Raw genomic sequence first — 18,792 nt, forward strand, 5'->3', positions numbered from 1 at the left:
GGCACTTCCATCGTATTTACACTTGAGCATCAATCTCGTTCGCAAGGCCGCAACGACTCAATATCGCGCGAATTTGAGGATGAGAGCCAGCGGATACGCTTGGTGAATGCGACTCGTACGGCGGTATGTATATTGTATACGCAGCTTTCGGCCCGCGTGGCGGCGGTCGCAGATTTTAATCTCCGTCAAAGTTCCCATGCTTTCAATCATTCACCATCACCCCCCCCCCCCTCCTTTTTTTAGCGAAAACGTGCTGCGTTCAACCACTTTGCGGTATTTTTTGTGATTAGCCATGTTTGAACTTTTTTTTTTTTTGTCCCCACAGAACAACCGCACACTTTTGCTGCCTTGGCTCCTCTCCATTTCGCTCACCACGCTGCTGGATGTCATCGTGCTCTTCTACCTGACGGCAGAGTCGGTGAGACAGTTTTAAATTTCTTCAGCTTACACCTAAAAATATAATGACGATTTTGTGTGTGTGTACGTGTGCGTGCGTGTGTCTGTGTGTGTGTGGGGGGGGGGGGGGAGGGGGCAATGCACATGGCAGAACCAACCGCTGCAAACTACGGAAAAAGCTCGGCCTACGAAAAAGCTCAAAATATGTTGATAAAAAAACAATTCTGAGCTGACGGTCAACATTAAGTCTCACGTGCTTAAGCCAAGCTCAATGTTAGAGCAATTCCACAGTGCAGACTTTTATCTTAGGTCTAGACACATTTTCATCTTGGTCGTACGTCGAATATTCTCAATAGATTGCAGAAATTAACAGTCCCGATTACCTTGCATAAACAAAAACTCGCCGTATTTTTTATTAATATTGTATACTATACAGTTAAACCCGTTTAGAACTAACCCACGTACAGCGAATTATGGTCGACATCGAACTCACGGAAGATTTAAATAAAAATGCATGTAAAAAGGAAAGCTGTTTACAACTCCCTGTAACGCCGAATTGGAGCGCAGCTCTTGAGGAGGAGGAGGAGGGAAGGGCACTGAGGGGAGGGTATACCCCTCCTCCCTCCTGCTCCTGCCTGCTACTCCTCCTTTTTCTCCACCCCCTTGTTCTCCTTTACCTCCTCCTCATCCTCCCGGGGACCACGTGACCCCCTTCCCTCCCCCCGAGATCACGTGACCCCGGACCTGGGGGTCACGTGACCTGGGGGTAGTCAGGTGACCTTATTTACGCTTACGCCAACGGCGACGGCGACGCCGACGCCGCTCAATCCGGAAACGGGTGCCTAAGAGCTGCGCTCTAAAGGTACTTTTTATAACGAACAACATATTGGCGATATCAAACTCCCCCCCCCCCCCCCCCTTTCAGGGGAAGGCTTCCAAAAACGTGCGAACAATCGCCTTCTAGCCTTTCCCTTCCCCCCAAAAAAAAGAAGTAGGAAAGAAAGAAAATTCCATAAGCTCAAGTTGTGAACAAAATTGAGCGAAGAGAAACGGTTCAGAAGGGGAGAAAGCTAAAAGAAATGAAAGCCGTTGACAACTCCCTGTAACGCCAAATTAAAGCGCAGCTCTTGAGGAGGAGGAGGGAAGAGCACTGAGGGGAGGGTATACCCCTCCTCCTCATCCTGCCTGCTACCCCTCCCTCCGAGCGGCGTCGGCGTAACCGTGAGGTCACGTGACCGTCGTGACGTCGCGTGATCCTCGTGACCTCACAGGGGTCACGTGACGTCACCTGGGTCACGTGACCCCCCTCAGGACCCTCTCAGGGGGTCCTGAGGGAGGTCACGCGGGGGGTCACGTAACCCCCCTGAGGTCACATGACTCCCGTGACGTCACGTGACACCGCGAAGACGTTTCGGCACGGTGCCGAAACGTCACCATGCCGAAACGCCGCCGCGGTTACCCCGACGGCGACGAAGTTCAAGCCGGAACCGGGCGCGTAAGAGCTGCGCTCTAAAAATACACTTCGCAGGCACGCACAGAAAAAAAAGAGCTTTCACCCCAAAGCGTCTGCCCGCGAAGAAAGCGATTCAAAAGAAGAGATAAGCTAAAAAAAAATAACTGCACGCATGCAAATAAAAAAAAAACTCCAGAGCGTTGTTACAAGGCGGAAGTGAAGAGATGAGAAAGAAAGAGAAGCTCTCGCGTTACAACGAACACATCGTGGAAGTTCGTTGTGAATGGTTTCTGCTATATCGAACTACTTGCTATATTGTGGAAGTTCGTTGTAAATGGTTTTTGCTATATCGAACTACTTGCTATATCGAACTGATCGTAGCGTTTCCTGCCGTTCGTAATAAACGGGTTTGATATAAGCATTGACAACTTAAAAAAAACGTAAAACGTGGCTAGTCTTGGGCATATTCTTATCGCCCCGTAGCTATTGAGATTGCAGTAAAGGCCGATAAGACCACCGAAGACCGAATCACCAAGCAAAAACCGAGAATAAAAGAAGCTGCGTTTTTTCAGCTTTCAGAGTGACTATGCCCACCCTAAACATTTTGTATAGGTCTTGTCATCGGGAGGGTTGTTCGCAGATCCGAAGTACAACAGTCGCCACAGAAATCGAGAGCCGGCTTTCTCGAAGCAACGTCTCAGATAAGACAGAGTGAAAGAAAGCACTGCCCAAGCTATCGCACGAGCGGAGTGGCGTTTCAAGTCGAGTCTCAGACGCTCGCGCGCCCCAGGCTTGGCAGGCTCTCTTTCACCCAGTCTCAGCCAAGGCGCTGTTTCTAGCAAGTCGGCCCACTTTACCGGCCGTTCAATGTCATCTGTCAATAGCTAAATACTTGAACATTCCACAAATTTTCCGCGTGAACGTAAGAAAAAAAAAACATTGGTAGTTTTTAAGAAGCATCTTCATCTTTAAAGAGTAGCGAATAGACGAGTATGTCTGAAAACAAAAAAACGCTTACTGAAAGATAAAACAAGTAGTAGCAGCACTAGGTTACTGTTTAGATGGAAGAGAGTGGATGCTCTGTGTCCCAGGAAGGGCAATCTTCGTCGTTCTGTTTCAGGAGAAGGCGAGGGGACACACACATTGTGTTTTAGTCATGTCTCCGATTCGAGTTTGTGGAATGATCGCCTCGTGAAGCTCAGTTGAAAGGGCCTTGAAAAACGTCTAGCAAGCGCTGTAATAAGCTCTGAGGGAAAATAAATTATATATATATATATATATATATATATATATATATATATATATATATATATCAGTATTTCTAAGTTTCTATGAAAGCTATAAAGCAACACATTTTTAAAAATAAGGCACGACGGACGAAAAAGGGGACAGCCACGAAACGTCTCCATAACTCTTAAATTTGTTCTTAGCAAGCTAAGGATTCGTTGAACTTGGACGTCCCTGTTTGCCTCCACTCATTTCATACCCGCATTCACGCACACGTTTTCAAAAACCGTCTTCTTTTTTTTTCTTTTTTTTTTTCTCATCGGTCGAGTGGAATGTTTCCAATGCTTTAATCTCACCGTGCGCGTTCCAATTAGTTTGTTCGCGTAGCGGCATACACTAGAAACACGCAAACAAGGTCTCGTTAAAAAGAAAGTACACCCACGAGGATTAAATACACATATCGGTAAACGGAACATCGATATCTTTTTGCTAGCCTCACGCGGACCACGCGCCAGGTTCATTTTACACGTTAGTTTGGTACTAAATACACAAAAAAGAAAACGGAGCACGCGCATCTTAATTTCGCAGATCGCTCTCCTCTCGGTACACGGGTTTTTTCGTTAAGAATGTAATGAGGAGCCCCAGAGCGTAGAATGCGGGCCACAAAGATGATTGGGCCTTTGATCTGTGGAAAGTGTATCGACTCCCCCTAGCTCGGAAATGAATTGAGATGCAGAGGTGGAGTTTAATTTATCCTGGACTCTCATTTTACGAAAGCGTAATTTTCCAGAATCTCGTACAGCCAGCTCTAGAGCAAACTATTTTGGTCAGTATCCCATCCGATTTTTCTTTTCAGTCGGCAAAACGGCTGAACAATTACGATATTGTACGATCGTCTCCACGTACCGAAATCAGAATGTTACTCTTCTAAGGCATCGGAGTTTCGAGTATCTTTTATTGTGATCTGTTTCGCTAAGCAGGCGTTGTCATGCAGCTGCTTCTTTGAGGAAAACGTAAACTTTGATTAACGACACGTTAAGTTATTTTTAGAGAAACCCTCAAGAAGCCTGTTTTGCCAAAGTGTAGCATTGAGATGAGCACTTTAAGAAATCTGAAGCTCTGAAGCGCCTAATTTAGAGCAGTTGGTAGAGCCAATTACTTTAATCCACGGAGGAAACTCGACGAATGACTATGCTGATAACATTTTTAGACATAGAGAAAAACAATTGCGGCGTTTTTACCTAGAGCATGAGATATACAGCGGTTACATAGAGCTGTTACATAAGGCCATTATATAGGACCGTTACATTGGACCGTTCAATAAAGCCGTTACATGGAGCCGTTACAGGGAGCATAGAGGGTTACATGGAACATGCAAATCTCATTCAGCGATTTAAAGTTTCCGTGTTTTAACATTTCTGATGAAATTAACTTTTTGAGGCGTAAATTAGCTTCTGAACTATACGTTAAAGACTCTCGGTGATATAGACCATTTTCTTTTTCTTTTCTGTGGGATTTTAGGTTTCGCAACATTTCTTTACGAACTGTTTTTGTCTAATCTTCTTAGAAGCGTAAACGTTTTCTAGTGTGAACTGGCTTTGTGCGATTTATTTAGGACTTTCCACCATGAGTTTGACCTTTCTCATTTGTTATCGCCTGTACAAGTATATGAACTGTAGTTCTTCAATTTTCTATCTTGTGCTCTCAAATAAAAACCGCGAGGTTGTTCCGGGGCACGAAGAAAATAAAGAATTATTATCCTTATGGTGAAACGCTACGCCAGGCTGGAGTGATTGGTTCTCAGGAGCTTTGGGAGAAGTAGACGGTACACACTTCTTAGAGCTTACGCGCGTCAAACGTCTCTCTCTCCGAGCGATATATTTAAATCGATCTAGACGCACTCGCATTAGTTTTTCCCTTATCATTTTTAAATTTTCCCCAATATCGACATGTAGCGTGTATTGATTTTCCACCCTAATCTCGAATAAAACATTCCCAGTTACAGGCCTGTTTCACTCCTAGTGTTTTTTCTTCGCGCCCATTCGCGCTTTAATTCCAACAAATCTCGTTCGCCTCCCCATGCCCGTCGTCTCCATCACCGCCTTCTTTCTGCTACCACATTTTCACCAGTCCTTAGAAAGATCTATTCGAGAAAAACAACATGTTCGTGATCTTCCAAGATTTTCTCACTCCCCAATCTTCCGACTGTTGTTTTAGCAGTATTACATTTGCGTAATTCCACGAGTGCGTGGAAACGTCCGCGCGTCCGATTAAACTTCTCATGGCGCTCAGACTTCGAGACTACTTCTCTCTTTCTCTCCGCTCTCCCCACGAATTTCCCTAATCCCTACAATCTCATCTCCTTCACCAATTGTAAATTTCCTCTCTATCTCTCAGTCACACACGCATTACAAGTTCGCTTTGTCTTATCCACGTCGATTTCGTTCCTAGACCCGTAGTTTTCCTCGTGTCGTGATTCTTTCCCTAATTTCTCTTCGCTCTCCCTACGCAGTTCTAGCGTCCCTAGAATCTCATCCTCTTTAACAACCTCTGACTTCCCCTTACACACTCTTCCTCTCTCACTCATCGATTCGCCCTCCCCCCCCCCCCCCCCCCCAAATTCTGTTCCTAGACCCGTCACTTTCCTCTTGTCACGAATCCTTAACCAAACTTCGTCCCCCGCTCCCCCCCCCCCTCCCCCCCCTAAAAAAAAAATCGTCTTCATTTTGCGAAAGTGGCCGGGGAACCTACTCGCCGTGCATCTCCCGTCCGCTCGGCGTCTAACCTCATTTCCTGGAATGCGCGCCGCAGAGCGGTATTCGCTCCGTGGAGCCAATTAACATTTCCACGAAGTCGTACTTCAAAACGCAGAAATAAAAAAATAAAAAAATCTAGATCCTCAAATTTAACACGAAGGCGAAACGAGCTATGGCATCTTTCTTTCGTGAGTGTGCCTTGTACTTAATTTAGTGGGTCACTTACAGTTACATTATAACAGCAAATAAAAATTCCTTTCCAGCTGCTTTGCTGGAGACATAATGCGATATGCGACGCGATGCGAATTTAAAGTGGGAATCACGAGTTGAACGCCCAAAAAATGTTTAGGTTAAAATTTTTACATGATATAAATAACAATCACCTTTTAATCAGTCGAGAAAAGTTTTTACACGAACCTTTTAATGTATCGGGAAGGGTGGATCACCAGAACAAAATCCGACCCTACTTTTGCCGTACTGATGTTTTTGTGTTTTCTTTTTTTCAATAAACTATGGAAGAATGGAATAGGTTGGCTATTGAAGAAAGTGTTTAATGTTTACACAAGTTTGTATGTGTTTCGATGTTTATGTTAGAATTTAACGTATTTTATGTACTCACCCCTGCTATAATGCCGAACGATGATGTAGGCCTCTATGTAAATAAATAAAATATAGATTCGAATGTTTCGGACCTCTTCAAAGCTCCGTTGAGCTCAGCGTCCTCGGTCTGCTACGAGGCGCCACGCCCTTTATGCGTAAATAATTTATGATTTTAAGTAGCATTTAATTATACTGCAATTCAAGTTTTCCCGATCACCTTAGCGGAATAACGCTTAACGGAGAAATTGAGCAGGTGTATTTGATTTCATTATATTGAAATTAAACGAGTTCGTGTTTCACTGTAAAAAAATTTAAGACTTTCTAGGGATAGTTAGCCAATGAATGTAATTAGCGTAGAATGCTATACATCGATTCAGGCTTTCCCGCTGTATTAAGTAGGGAAACGCTTTCCCACTAAATATAAATGGTAAATTCAATTGGTGGATAATTATACACCAATTTAATACGCACACGATCTCAGGATTTGGTGGTCCTACAAATGCTGATGCATTAAAAGCGGCATCAACGTAAAGCTCGATTTATATAAGAGTTAGTGTTTTTTTTTCTTCGCGTCTATATAAAGTCAAATGTGGTGCACAATATACGTACGATGCTAGTATCGTTGACAACAGTGGGGCCACACTGGGGTCTAAGTATAGCTTAAGTAGAGTTCACCAGAATTAGTTCCAGAATTCTTCTATGTTTTAAACAAACAAAAAATAAAGTTCCCGCCCCTTTTAGTTCGTGCTCGACGCAGTTCTGATACGTGCAACAGGTTATAGCGGTCGAGACATGGGGTGGTCACGTGATCACGTCACGTGACCAACGTCCGCTATATTTGACGGGCGAGACATCGGCCGACAGATTTAGCATATGGCGTAACTTCCGTGTTGCTCTTTTGCGTCGCTTCATTTTCTACATGGTCATGCCTCTATAACGTACGCCACATTCAAATTAAAAACAATCAAAAGAAAAACACGTCTTACATTATTTCTCATGGTCTATAAGCTGTCAGTGACCGACAGCTTGTAGACCATAAGCTGTCGGCCATAAGTGGCGCGATAAGCCACTTATGGTCGCCAAGAGCGTTCAAATTCTCCCCATCAAACATGTTACACAGCTCATTTCTGCTCCTCTTACGTATTCATTTAACTTGTGCACAGAAACAGCAACTTTTCCTTCAGACATGTAGGTTGCAAGAGTTACTTTTCTTTTTAAAAGATAAAATAAAAACGACTTTGGTAATTAGAAACCAGTTAGCATCCTTCTAGTCTTTTTTTCATAAGGGCTCGAGAGAATCATTCATGAACGTTTGGATAAGTTCTTACATGCCAATGATATACTAATTGATTCCCAGTGCGGGTTCAGGAAAAATAGGTTGACAGAACCCGTTCTTCTTCACCGAAAATAGTATATATTAAATTATTTTTAACGTAAACATTTAGTACTAGGAATATTCGTAGATTTCATTAAAAGCTTTCGATCAAATAAATGACAATGTTCTCATTAAAAAGGGAGATATTTACGAAATAAGAGACATGCCTTATTTTTGATCCAGTCATACCTATCATCTCGAAACCAGTACGTCAATATAGCTACCTTTAAATCGAGAATACCTTCTGTCAACTTTAGAAATTCCTCAGGGAATGGTCCTCGGCCCGCTGCTATTTAACCTGTACATTCATGATATTATTGCCATTGAAAGTAACGCCTGTTTCATTATATATGCCGACGATATCGGCACATCTCTTCCTGGTGAGTCTCACAATTATCTTACTATTCATGCAAATAATGTGCTGAGAACTTTGAAAACATGGTCGGACAAGAACCCTCTTTCACTAATTATAGCACCATTTAAAGCTGTAGTTTTTCGCTCAAAATAAGACACGCAGCGCAGTAATAAACGTTTCGTATAGATCACAAACTGTCGAAATAGTAAAGTAATTTAAATTACTTGGTGTCTATTTTTCCGAAAATATGTTGCCGGATGATCATGTCACTTAAATTATTGTACGCTAGTTTGGGCCTCCACGACACATACTAACTTATATAAAATTTCCGTTGTGCAGAAACGAATTTTCCGTATAATTTAGGACTTGCCAAACGCTCCCACCACTAGGCATTTATTTGTTAGCTTCGAAATTTTGATATAGTCAATCAATCCACCTATCCTAGCATCGTAGTAACTTATAGGTTACTACGATACTAAAAAACCGAGCGAGTAAGACACATCCGTACCATTTCCATGCTAGCTTCATTACGTTCATTAGAATCGCCCTATTCGCACCGCCATAAACCAAGCTGGATCCTAGCTCTCGTGAGGACTAACTACGATCGCCACACAGTTAACCACCAATTGCCGACAGTTTAAAACGAACCTGTTGTAGCAAACATCACTTTCCCCAATGTCTTCAATTCATATTTACCTAATTTTCTCATCCAAACCCGTAATTCCTAAACATTATTTCGACACTTCGTGCTTTTCTTTCTTTTTTTTATTGTTGTTTATTGCATAGTATTTCAGCACATGTAACCTTATGTTTTAGCTTAGAACGTATTAACTTCTATTTGGCTTCGTTTACGTGAGAGCTGAGAATGTACGCGTATTGTCTTTTGTTTGTACTGCGAAAGCGTTTGTTGTCCCGCCGCCGCCTGCATGTAAAGGAGGTGAGAACTCCTTCGACCGAGTTATCGCTTTTTTTTTTTTTTGTTTCACCATTTCCATCACACTGTAATCATGGGAAATAAGCGTTATTACAATTGTCATGCTTCTTGCTCCGGGATTCCCTCTTCGGCGTTCTCAATGGATAACGCCGCAATTTGATTGGCTGCCACGCGATAATAAGATGCACGGAGCTCGCCACAGTCCGCGTTTCTTGTGATCGTAGGTACTATATTATCCTCGATGAACAACCCGCAGTATGCATTCAAAAAAAGAAAAACACGTAAGTTCTTAAAAAAAAGAAAAACTTACTTTGCAGATTGGAACGATGAGAGCTAACGTAGGTTTACCAACATCAGGGTTTTCCAAAGTCCGGCCCGCGGGTCAAGTCTGGCCCGCGAAGGACTTCCGACCGGCCCGTGGCTCGCCACGATCCTTCCAATGAAGCCCGGCCCACGGCCCGCTTTCAGCAGGACCGCTGCTGCCGGCGCTAAAATAAGTGCCCGTATGGAAACGGCGCCGATAAGCGCACCTACCGCGAGAACGGAGATGGGCAGTCAAAGCGAGAGAAAACTGTCTATCGGAAGGCGTTGCTCTGCCCAGCATTCATGAAACGTGTCATCACCAGCGTTAGCATTCTTAGCCCCCTGTTTTGTATCCATGTAACTACGTGCGTTAAAATTACTTTCCGTTCCAACGCATCCGTTGTGCTTAATGTCATGTGTCAAATCATTTGCATACTGCCAGCGTGGGTTGCATACTTCTCACTAGTCTTCTGCCCCGTGTGAAGATTCCATAGTTCTCACGTGCTTCGATTTATGCCTGGTGAGCCTTCTAGGTCTCAAGTATTGTGTAATGTCGTAACAAGCTAAATGTTGAATATAAAACGCAGGGTATATGTATCCATCCGCCTTAGATCGTTTTTTTTAATTTTTAAGCAACCTTTTGTTTGTATTTAAATTCCTACCTACGAATATTTATTTATTTGCTTATTTATATTCCGGCCCTCGAGACAGCTACAGATTCTTGATCCGGCCAATTTTCTAAAATGTTTGATGGCCCGCGGTCTAGACAAACGCACGCAGATTTTGAAAACGGCTATGTTACAAGGTGCACTCGGAATTTAGGCTGAAAGAAAATGAACACGCCAGAAGTTTGAACGTTTCGCAAAACACATACTGACGCCGTTCGACGAAAGACCCGTTGCAAAATCACCCAAACGTCGAGGAGAATGCTGGGAATGTAGGTCCACGCGCCGTCACCCGCTCGCCTTCCGCGTGTAAGAGATTCGAGGTAAATAACCAAAATAAGGCGCCGACGAACGCGTGTGCAAGATGCTATTTGTTTTAGGCTCTTCTTTTAGAACATTTATTGCTTCAGACGCCAAAACGTGCGGCGCTTAGTCCTACATTCCCAGCATTGTCGTCGATGCTTGGGTAATTTAGCCATAGGTCCATCAAAACTTCTTTTGCACGTACTCACGCCAATTCCTCTTTCGAAATTCGTCAGGCCTTTGCGCGAGCTCCCCTTTAGTAACTTTCATAGAAATATATTTTAAACAAATTTGCATTCTATCCTTCACTTAAAGAAGCTTTGCAACCGGCAGTGCCCATTAGCGCACACGCTCATTACGTGAGGAAGTTTTCGACGTTCATTAAGTCGAGCACTCCGTAATAATCTATGGGGAGCGCTCAAGCGAAGCCAAAATCACATTTGAACGTGGATGGAGGTCCGCATTGCTTAATGACTGCGACCTCGTCCAGAAAAGTCTCCCTGAATTCAACTCGTCACAGCGCGCGACAACTTGCGCGGCCGACCAACTGTACGTTAAAGTTTCTCTTTCTCTTTCTTCTCATACGCTTTATACAGGGTGTTTAATTTAATTTCCGATATATATATATATATATATATATATATATAGATATATATTGTTTTTTAGAAAGCCTCGGAAGGTACACTAATGCAGTCTGAGCGGGCAAGTTGTTGACCTTTTCATCTCAGTAGTTGCCTGACCGGCAGATAGAGAGCGCAGACGCACTCGCCACCATTAGGTTGCTTCAATTTGGCTGGTTTCGTTTTCAATGTGCACGCGGTTGTGTTCCTGTTTTATGGAGTTTTTGATTAGTTTTGTGATACAAATTCGTCTCTTGCGGCACAGAACAAATAAAAAAAGTTGTAATGAGCCACTTTGAGGGCTACTAATTAGTTTCAAGCGTGAATTGCGGGCTTATTTAAATTTTTTTAACGGTCACGTTTCGTGCATTTGATAACATTCATCGTTAATTTCGATCACGATCAGTGGCCAAACGGCTGAACTGATGTGCAGGGAAGATAACCCTCGTCTACCTGATGACGCTAGCTTCCAGGAAAATGAACTTGTGAAGAGACGAATGCATGCATCTGAAGATGCAGGTTGACAGATTGATTAGCGATGTACTGAATCGGGAAAAGCAGATAATGTCGAGAATTTACTACTGAATGTTTGGTCTTCGTGGACACCCAACTTTTTGTGAACTTCGCAGAGTAGAAAACATATGCATATAATGACTCACGGAATCTATAGAAACAAGTGATGTTGTCTCGGTCTGCCTTATTTAAAGAAATTAAGTACTCAAGAAATATTTTGTCAGTCCGATCTAGGCCGAGTAGGAAATTTCTTTGATTATCGGTTCTGCGCAAATACTCAAAAGCAGCATTTCACAAGTTTGGCATTAGGAAGTAAACTATTGATTCTATGGACATTTGCTCTTACGGCGCACTCAATATATGATATAAATGACAGGCCCGCTAAATCAAGTCTGCCACTTGTCGTTCGTAAAATTGTCCAAATAAAAGCAAAGGGCAAGTTTGGCTGAAGTTTAACACTCTAAAAAAAGCCCGTGCGTCTGCTTTCCCTCACAACACTCGGAGATCCAATCACTGCAACTTACAAAGGCAGCTTAGCGAATGACAATGCTGAAACATATGTTTAGACGAGAAAACGCAGTCTCAGTTGTGACATCAAGCAATGCAAAGCGTCACGCTTGCATTGCTTAATGTCACAACTCAGACTGCGTTTTTTCGTCTAAACATATGTTTCGGCATCGTCATTCGCTGAGCTGCCTCCGTAAGTTGCGGTGATTGGCTCTCCGAGTGTTGTGCGGGGAAAGGCGACGCACGGGCTTTTTTTAGGCGCCATTTTATGGACCTGTGCAAACATTTCTTTATTTGAAAAGAAAGTGAGTCTCTATTTTCTATCGACAATGCTGCACTGGAGTGATTTTTACGGAGTAGGCCTTTTTTTTAAAAAAATATTGCGGAAGCGGCAGTGGCGAGTTTTAGAACAGCGTAGGCGAAATCTTTCCGTACACACACAAATAAAAAAAAAAAAAAAGAATACCGTCGTATTTTTTTTTTTTTTTTGTTGGAGCCAATCAGGCAATTGGCAAGCCGGTTGTCTGGTTGGCACCGTCGCTTATAGATGGCGGTACCTGTCCAGAGGGTTGTGTGGAGTGTTATTTATGACACGAAACTGGGGAAGCTGGATCTTAACAGCTCCGCTGTAATACATGTTCGTCTTCACCTTAAAGACCACCGTTTGATCATTAATGTATACTTCTCAAACTTAAACGATCGTCCCGTATAGTATGCTGTATTCCATGCGAAGGGAATCGACTTTTTTTCAAACGTCGGCGCCAACGCCTGTGCGCCCTTGCTTGCTCAGAGTATGCGGAGCGCAGGTTCGTCTGCTACTTTTGCAGGAGTTTCGGTGACGTCAGGAAGACGCCGAGCTCTGATTGGCTCTAAGTGAAGAATAGTGGGTAGACCCCAAAACAAGCCGCCTTGAGGTCTATCCACTATCCTTCCAATCAGAACCAATCAGAGATCGGCGTTCTGACGTCACCCCACTCCCTGCAAAAGACGCAGACGAACTTGCGCTCCGCATACTCTGAGCATGTATATTGGACACGAGGCTTGCGTCAGCCTTCGGCGTGAACTCGGCTCGGTTCCAATTGGACACGAGTGCTGCGCCATCGTTCGGCGAGGACTCGGATCCAATCACGCGCTTCGTGCCCAAACAATGGCGACTGCCAATGTTGCTCGATGGAATTTTGAAAGGGGTCTTTTGGTGGCCATGTGTGTGTGTGTTAACGCGCCGCAGCTCGCAGCACGTGGAGCCAAAGCACGTGCCACAGAACCCGGGGAGGCTGGGCTCAGTCCCGTTTCGATCTTGACGAGCCCCACACTGGCACGTTGTCGTGTATCACTACTGCGACGTGAACGTTAAAGGCCCCACGCTGGCTGTCGTACAGAACCGGCTAAATTCCTCCTCTGCACAGCGGAGACATTAGAAGCAACTTGGCCTGACCAAAGGGGCTGTTCAGCTCAACGCTGTCTAAACAAACGCACAACGAACAATGTAATGCATATGATTATAGGACTTTGAAAATAATGGACACTGCCAACCTTCTTCCTCTCCCTTTTTTTGTCATTTTCAGGAGTTCAACCCGTTCTTTGCCGTGCTGTTTGTTGTAGATGTGTTCATCGCTGTTCTAAACGTGAGTATACCGCCGAATTTTTTACTCCTAAAAAAACAAATAGCATTGTTGAACGTCTATACTCCGTTTCGCACCAAATGCGAGCGAAGCCGACTCTGCGATCAAAACAGAGTCAATCGAGCAACGCCGAAACTGCATCGTCACCGCACTATTGGCCTTAGTGCGTCCCCTAACACCGCTGAAAAGATTACGCGCAGGAAAAAAAAAAGAAGAAGCAAAAGCGCAGGATCACGGGACATTCGCTGCGCGTGATTGATTGAGCTGATGATATGGCAAACGCACAGTACGACCTAAAGTCCCTGGATCTGGGAAAGTATCGCCACTGCCTTCCCACCTGCTAGCCGGACACAGACAACTACGAACACGCAAATGACAAAACCTCTCAAGGTGATTGACTCGTCGCTGTCGGTTACCATGGTGATCGCCATTTTGGACCCTTTCAAACCTTCGAAAGGGGTTGTCAATAGTCAAAACTAGTCGCATTAAGATCGCTATGGAGCATCATCGTACTGAAGGCGCTCCTCGGCCAATATGAGCGTCTTTTGCACTGTGGACGCAATCAACTTATATCCCTCATGCTTATTTCCCCAGATCTCTTACAATTAAGTTGCTCTTCTTGCGTGTTTCAAGTCAATAAAATTATATTTCAATGCCTCCGAGCACTGGTGATGCGTGTAATGGCTGTACGAAGATGTACGGCATCACACGCGGCGTCTTTGCTTGGAGGCATTGAAAAATAATTTTATTGTCTTGAAGCAGGCAAGAAGAGCAACATAATTGTAAGAGATCTGGGGAAATAAGCATGAGTGGTACGTTTATTGCATGCACAATGCAAAAGACACTCATATTGGCCGAGGAGCGCATCAGTACGATGATGCTCCATAGCGATCTTGGTGCGACTGGTTTTGACAACCCCGTTCAAAGCTTCGAAGCTTTAGAAAGGGTCCAAAATGGTGATCACCATGGCAGCTGACAACCTTGAGAGGTTTTGTCGTTTGTATGTCGGTATTTGTCTGTGTCCGGCTAGCCGGTGGGAAGGCAATGGCGCCACTTTCCCAGATCCAGGGACTTTAGGACGACCAGCGCCGTGACATGCACTTTTGAGTAACCTGATTGGCTACACCGGATGGTTGCGTCAGCTGCGCTCAAACTTAGTATCCAACGAAGCCTAAAGAACGACACCTTTTTTTCTTTCGGCAATGTTCGATTCGCGTATTGTCACAGCGGTGCGCGCAGAAACCAGTCAGTTATTCGTTTATATTTTTACTTTTTTTTAATATTCGTAATCGGTTTAGCGAGTGCTGGCAATTAAATTAGTCGGGTTCTGAGTTACAGACGCCGCATTTGGGAAATGGGGAATTAGTCAATCCCGAAGCGGCCTAATTGGGCTCGAGTGAGTGTGGTTCGTACTAGTGAGTGTCGTAGCTACAAGGTTTAATTTGTTTAGACGAGAGGAGAGAGTGGGAAGTGGACTTTGCAAACAGCGCGAAGTGTCTGAATAAAAAAAGGTCAAAATACACTATATAAAGAAAACTCTCCAGCGCGTTTCCTAAAAAGCAAACGGACAGCGCTGCGTCAGTGAGCTTGACGCCTGACGTGCAGAGTGTAGCCCAAAATAACCCAACCCCGCAATAACACGTCCAGTTTCGACCCATTCCCGAAACGAATTTTCCGTTTGAACTCGTCCCGTTTCGACCCATTACTTGAAATCCCTTTTTATTTTAACCCGTACCCAAAACACCGTTTGCGTTACAACCCGTCCCGTTTCAACCTCTTCGCGCAAACTCTCCATCAATGTAACCCTGGCCTCCAAACTTTTTCTGCTGAAAAATATATCCTGAAATATCTTTGCATGTCAACGTATTCCTAAAATATACAACGCTTTCAGACAAGCTTCAACGCAATATATTCCCATTTCAACCATTTAATTTTTCTTTTCTCAAAATGGTCTTTAAAACGTTCAACCGCAAGAAGGACTATGCACATTGCACGGCACTGTTATCGCGAACACGACGTTGGCGCTTTTTCGAATTTTGCTTCGAGATGGTATTAGTAGGCACCAAATGTTACTACTTAGTTAGTGGCCCAGAGGAGCACCTTCAAAAACACGAACAAGTTTTTGATGGCAGCGTTTTAATTCTATGAAATAAACAGCACATACCGACCATCGCTTGTTCGCGCTAACAGTGTCGCGCCCTGTGCAATAATGGAGTCTTAGAATAACGTATGCAGCCAAGTTGGGTAAGCTAAAATTAGCGTCGCCGTTGGTTTTATATCGCGACGCTATATTTAGGGTACCCAAAGCACTTGGGTGCGTTATTCAAAAACTCCGTAATAGTGAACTTGATATTTTGGGGAACGATAAATCAGACAGGTTGACAAGCATGTGCATGCGACTTTATTTGTTTACAACGTCAAGCACTGAACCTTCTCGCGCATAGTGAGTCATGAGCAAGAAAATTCCTTCACCTTCTTGAGGGAGTCGAACAAGGAAATCGTGCCATCAGAAAGGCGACACTTCAATTCTGAGAATTTGCGGCCCTCGCTGACCCACTTGTGCCCCTTGGCCTCCAAGGCACCACCACTCAGCAAGTTGTTGCAGAGATATCCTTGTCAAGGCCTTAACCTGTTTGATCAGCTCGATGAAGTTCTTAATGTTCGGGTGAGCCGTCCCTACCACCGGGTTTATCTTACGTTGCCAGGTGGTCGCTGGTCCGTGGTCCACGTTTTCCGTGGTAATTCTACCGCTGAATGGAAACATGAGCATTCATCCAGGTGTCATCAAAATACTGAAGCAAAAACAAAGACATCCTGCGCCGGTGACAGCGATGACTGCTATGCTCGTTTGCAGCAGTGCGGGCACCACAAACACGGCTGGTGATCCAATCTCCAAGGTTGTTTCGGGAGAGGGCGAAGTGAGGTCACCGAGGAGGACAGACGTTGGACGCTCGAACCGACCCAACAGATAACGAACAATGCTCGAATCGGGAAGGTTGTAGGGCGAAATCAAAAAATATGCCGGGGGTGCAAACGGGAAGGTACAAACGGGAAGACTGAACTTAAAATGGGTTCAAACGGGAACCACCCGATGTGCCTACGACATGTGCTCAGTGTCGTATCACAGCCGGTTTCTTTTTTTAAGTCCCAACTTAGTGCGGACAATGGGCATAACGTTTTACTTACTCATCCACGCGCGTACCAACGCGCTTTCTCCAGATCCTATTTTTTAGGTTCGTCGTTCGCTGGAATCCGCTTGTCATTCGCCGCGACTGACCGTCTTCGTGCTCGGTGGGAAAGCGAACACACCGCTGACTTTTTCTTGGAAAGTATATTTTCAGCGACAGTTTAGGAAATGCAAGGCGTGGCTTATGATGTTCGCGCTTCTCGCTCATTGTCGTTCGTCTCGGGATTCTGACCTGGCTGGCCAACGTCGCCATCTCATTAAATCCGAAGCGAATACTACGTGCGTGGGGCTCGCCAGGCCCCGCATTTCGGATGCTGCTATTGACTTAGACGCACCAGATTTAGTAGACTATACAATGTAACTAGTTTTTAATGTGTGAAAAAAAAGGGGGAGTCTATTTATTCATTTTCAGAAAGTGCTGCCCTCGAGAATAAAGAAACGCATACTTCGAAGAAATCATAAAAGAAGTGAATGTCGTGAAAATACAGACGCATCTCTTGACATCACAAGTAGTTTTTGCTCATCACTACTTGTGATGAGCAAAAAAAAAAAAAAAAAAACGGAGATTTGTTTTGAACGATAACGTCGATAGGAGGTGGGTGTACTGCCTGGCCGCTTGCCTTGTTCGAAAGAGATGTCCCCAAAACACGATAGTTTATGTAAAGGGGGGACCGCTTGAAAAACAAGATGGACTCCGTGACCGAACGAATGAGATCTATCCGGACAAGAGAGAGAGTTGAGACTGGCGAATTTTTACTCGAAGATACTTTGTAACCGCATGACTACGTAATTATTCGGTAAATTAAAAAAAAACTTGTTATACAACGTTGGTAGGTATCACATTCAGACGGATAACGAAGGCGGTTTAAAAAAATGGGGGGGGGGGGGGGAGACTCCGCCAGTGATGAAAGTTCTATTCTTCCGTGTTATATATATATATATTTTTAAATCTTATATCTGCCCCGAAATATAAAGAAACACTAAAAACAAATTGAGTATACCTGTTCCTTATTAGTCCGGGCGAAACAAAATTAGACCGTCTGTATGGCTTTATCCCTTAGTTTTTTCACTCGCAGGGTTTAATTATGCGCTTCTATGAAGACCCGGGCCTATCCTTATAGACCCAACAATAATGCCAGAAGTGAGAGAACAACAAGAGGTAAATTTAGTTTTAGACGCCCGGTCACCTCACGTGCCACATCACGTGTCACGCTGCCTCCGTCCACAACAAGGCGCGTCGACGACAGCCAAATACTCAATTACGCTCAACCAACGCCCTACCTAAAGAAATACGTCGAAACTTTGATATTTTAAGTTTTTTTAAAAACACCTACAACTCTTTGAAGCACGACTTCATTACTTTATATTCTTCAGCATCCTACGCTATATGTTTTTTATATACATATATATATACATATGTATATATAGCGTAATCAAAAATTTCATCGCACAACAGAGACAAGGTTATCATTTATTAAAATTGTCGAAACTTCTTTTTTACCAAGCGAAAAGAAAAAAAAGGAGCACGCTTTGTTTTGAACAAGTGGACAGAGACAGCCATCCTAAAACTAAAACTGCTAACAAAATAGTTTTGCCGTGACCACATATTTTTTTTTTTTATTACACTTCACTTCAATCGTCTCCTGGGTAATTCTGAGGTCGTTACCCGGGAATCCATTATTATTCTATAGCTTGCTTCGTTTTATAGTGTGCCATGTCACTGCGTCAGAACAACAAAAATCAAAGATTTCAGACGTCTGACCTCCAAAGGTTATTATCTCATTAGAACAACCTAAACTAGTCATTGTCCGACCTTTTTTTACGCAGTCTATGTTTAACGAAATCGATCGCGTTTCTTTTTTTATTTTACGATTAAAATTAAAATGCTCGACATTGAAGATTCGAACTCTGCCTAATTAGTACCTAACTTCGTTTCAGAGTTTCAGCGACTTTATCATTCCATTCAGCTTGGTGAA

At 43.8% G+C, this 18,792-nt stretch overlaps 1 protein-coding gene across 2 annotated transcripts in view; it reads left to right on the top strand.

Annotated features, from left to right (window-relative positions):
* Positions 1 to 18,792, top strand: part of LOC8052387 — a 179,078-nt gene that overhangs the window by 148,481 nt on the left and 11,805 nt on the right. The window contains exons 4-5 of one of the 2 annotated variants that reach the window (XM_040211343.3): positions 326 to 418; positions 13,573 to 13,632. In XM_040211343.3, coding sequence (XP_040067277.1) covers positions 326 to 418; positions 13,573 to 13,632 — 153 coding nt within the window. The remainder of the gene's footprint in view (positions 1 to 325; positions 419 to 13,572; positions 13,633 to 18,792) is intronic. The other variant, XM_040211344.3, reaches the window with a different exon arrangement.

Source organism: Ixodes scapularis, unplaced genomic scaffold (assembly GCF_016920785.2).
Source record: "Ixodes scapularis isolate PalLabHiFi unplaced genomic scaffold, ASM1692078v2 PGA_scaffold13__105_contigs__length_92229423, whole genome shotgun sequence".
NCBI lineage: Eukaryota > Metazoa > Arthropoda > Arachnida > Ixodida > Ixodidae > Ixodes > Ixodes scapularis.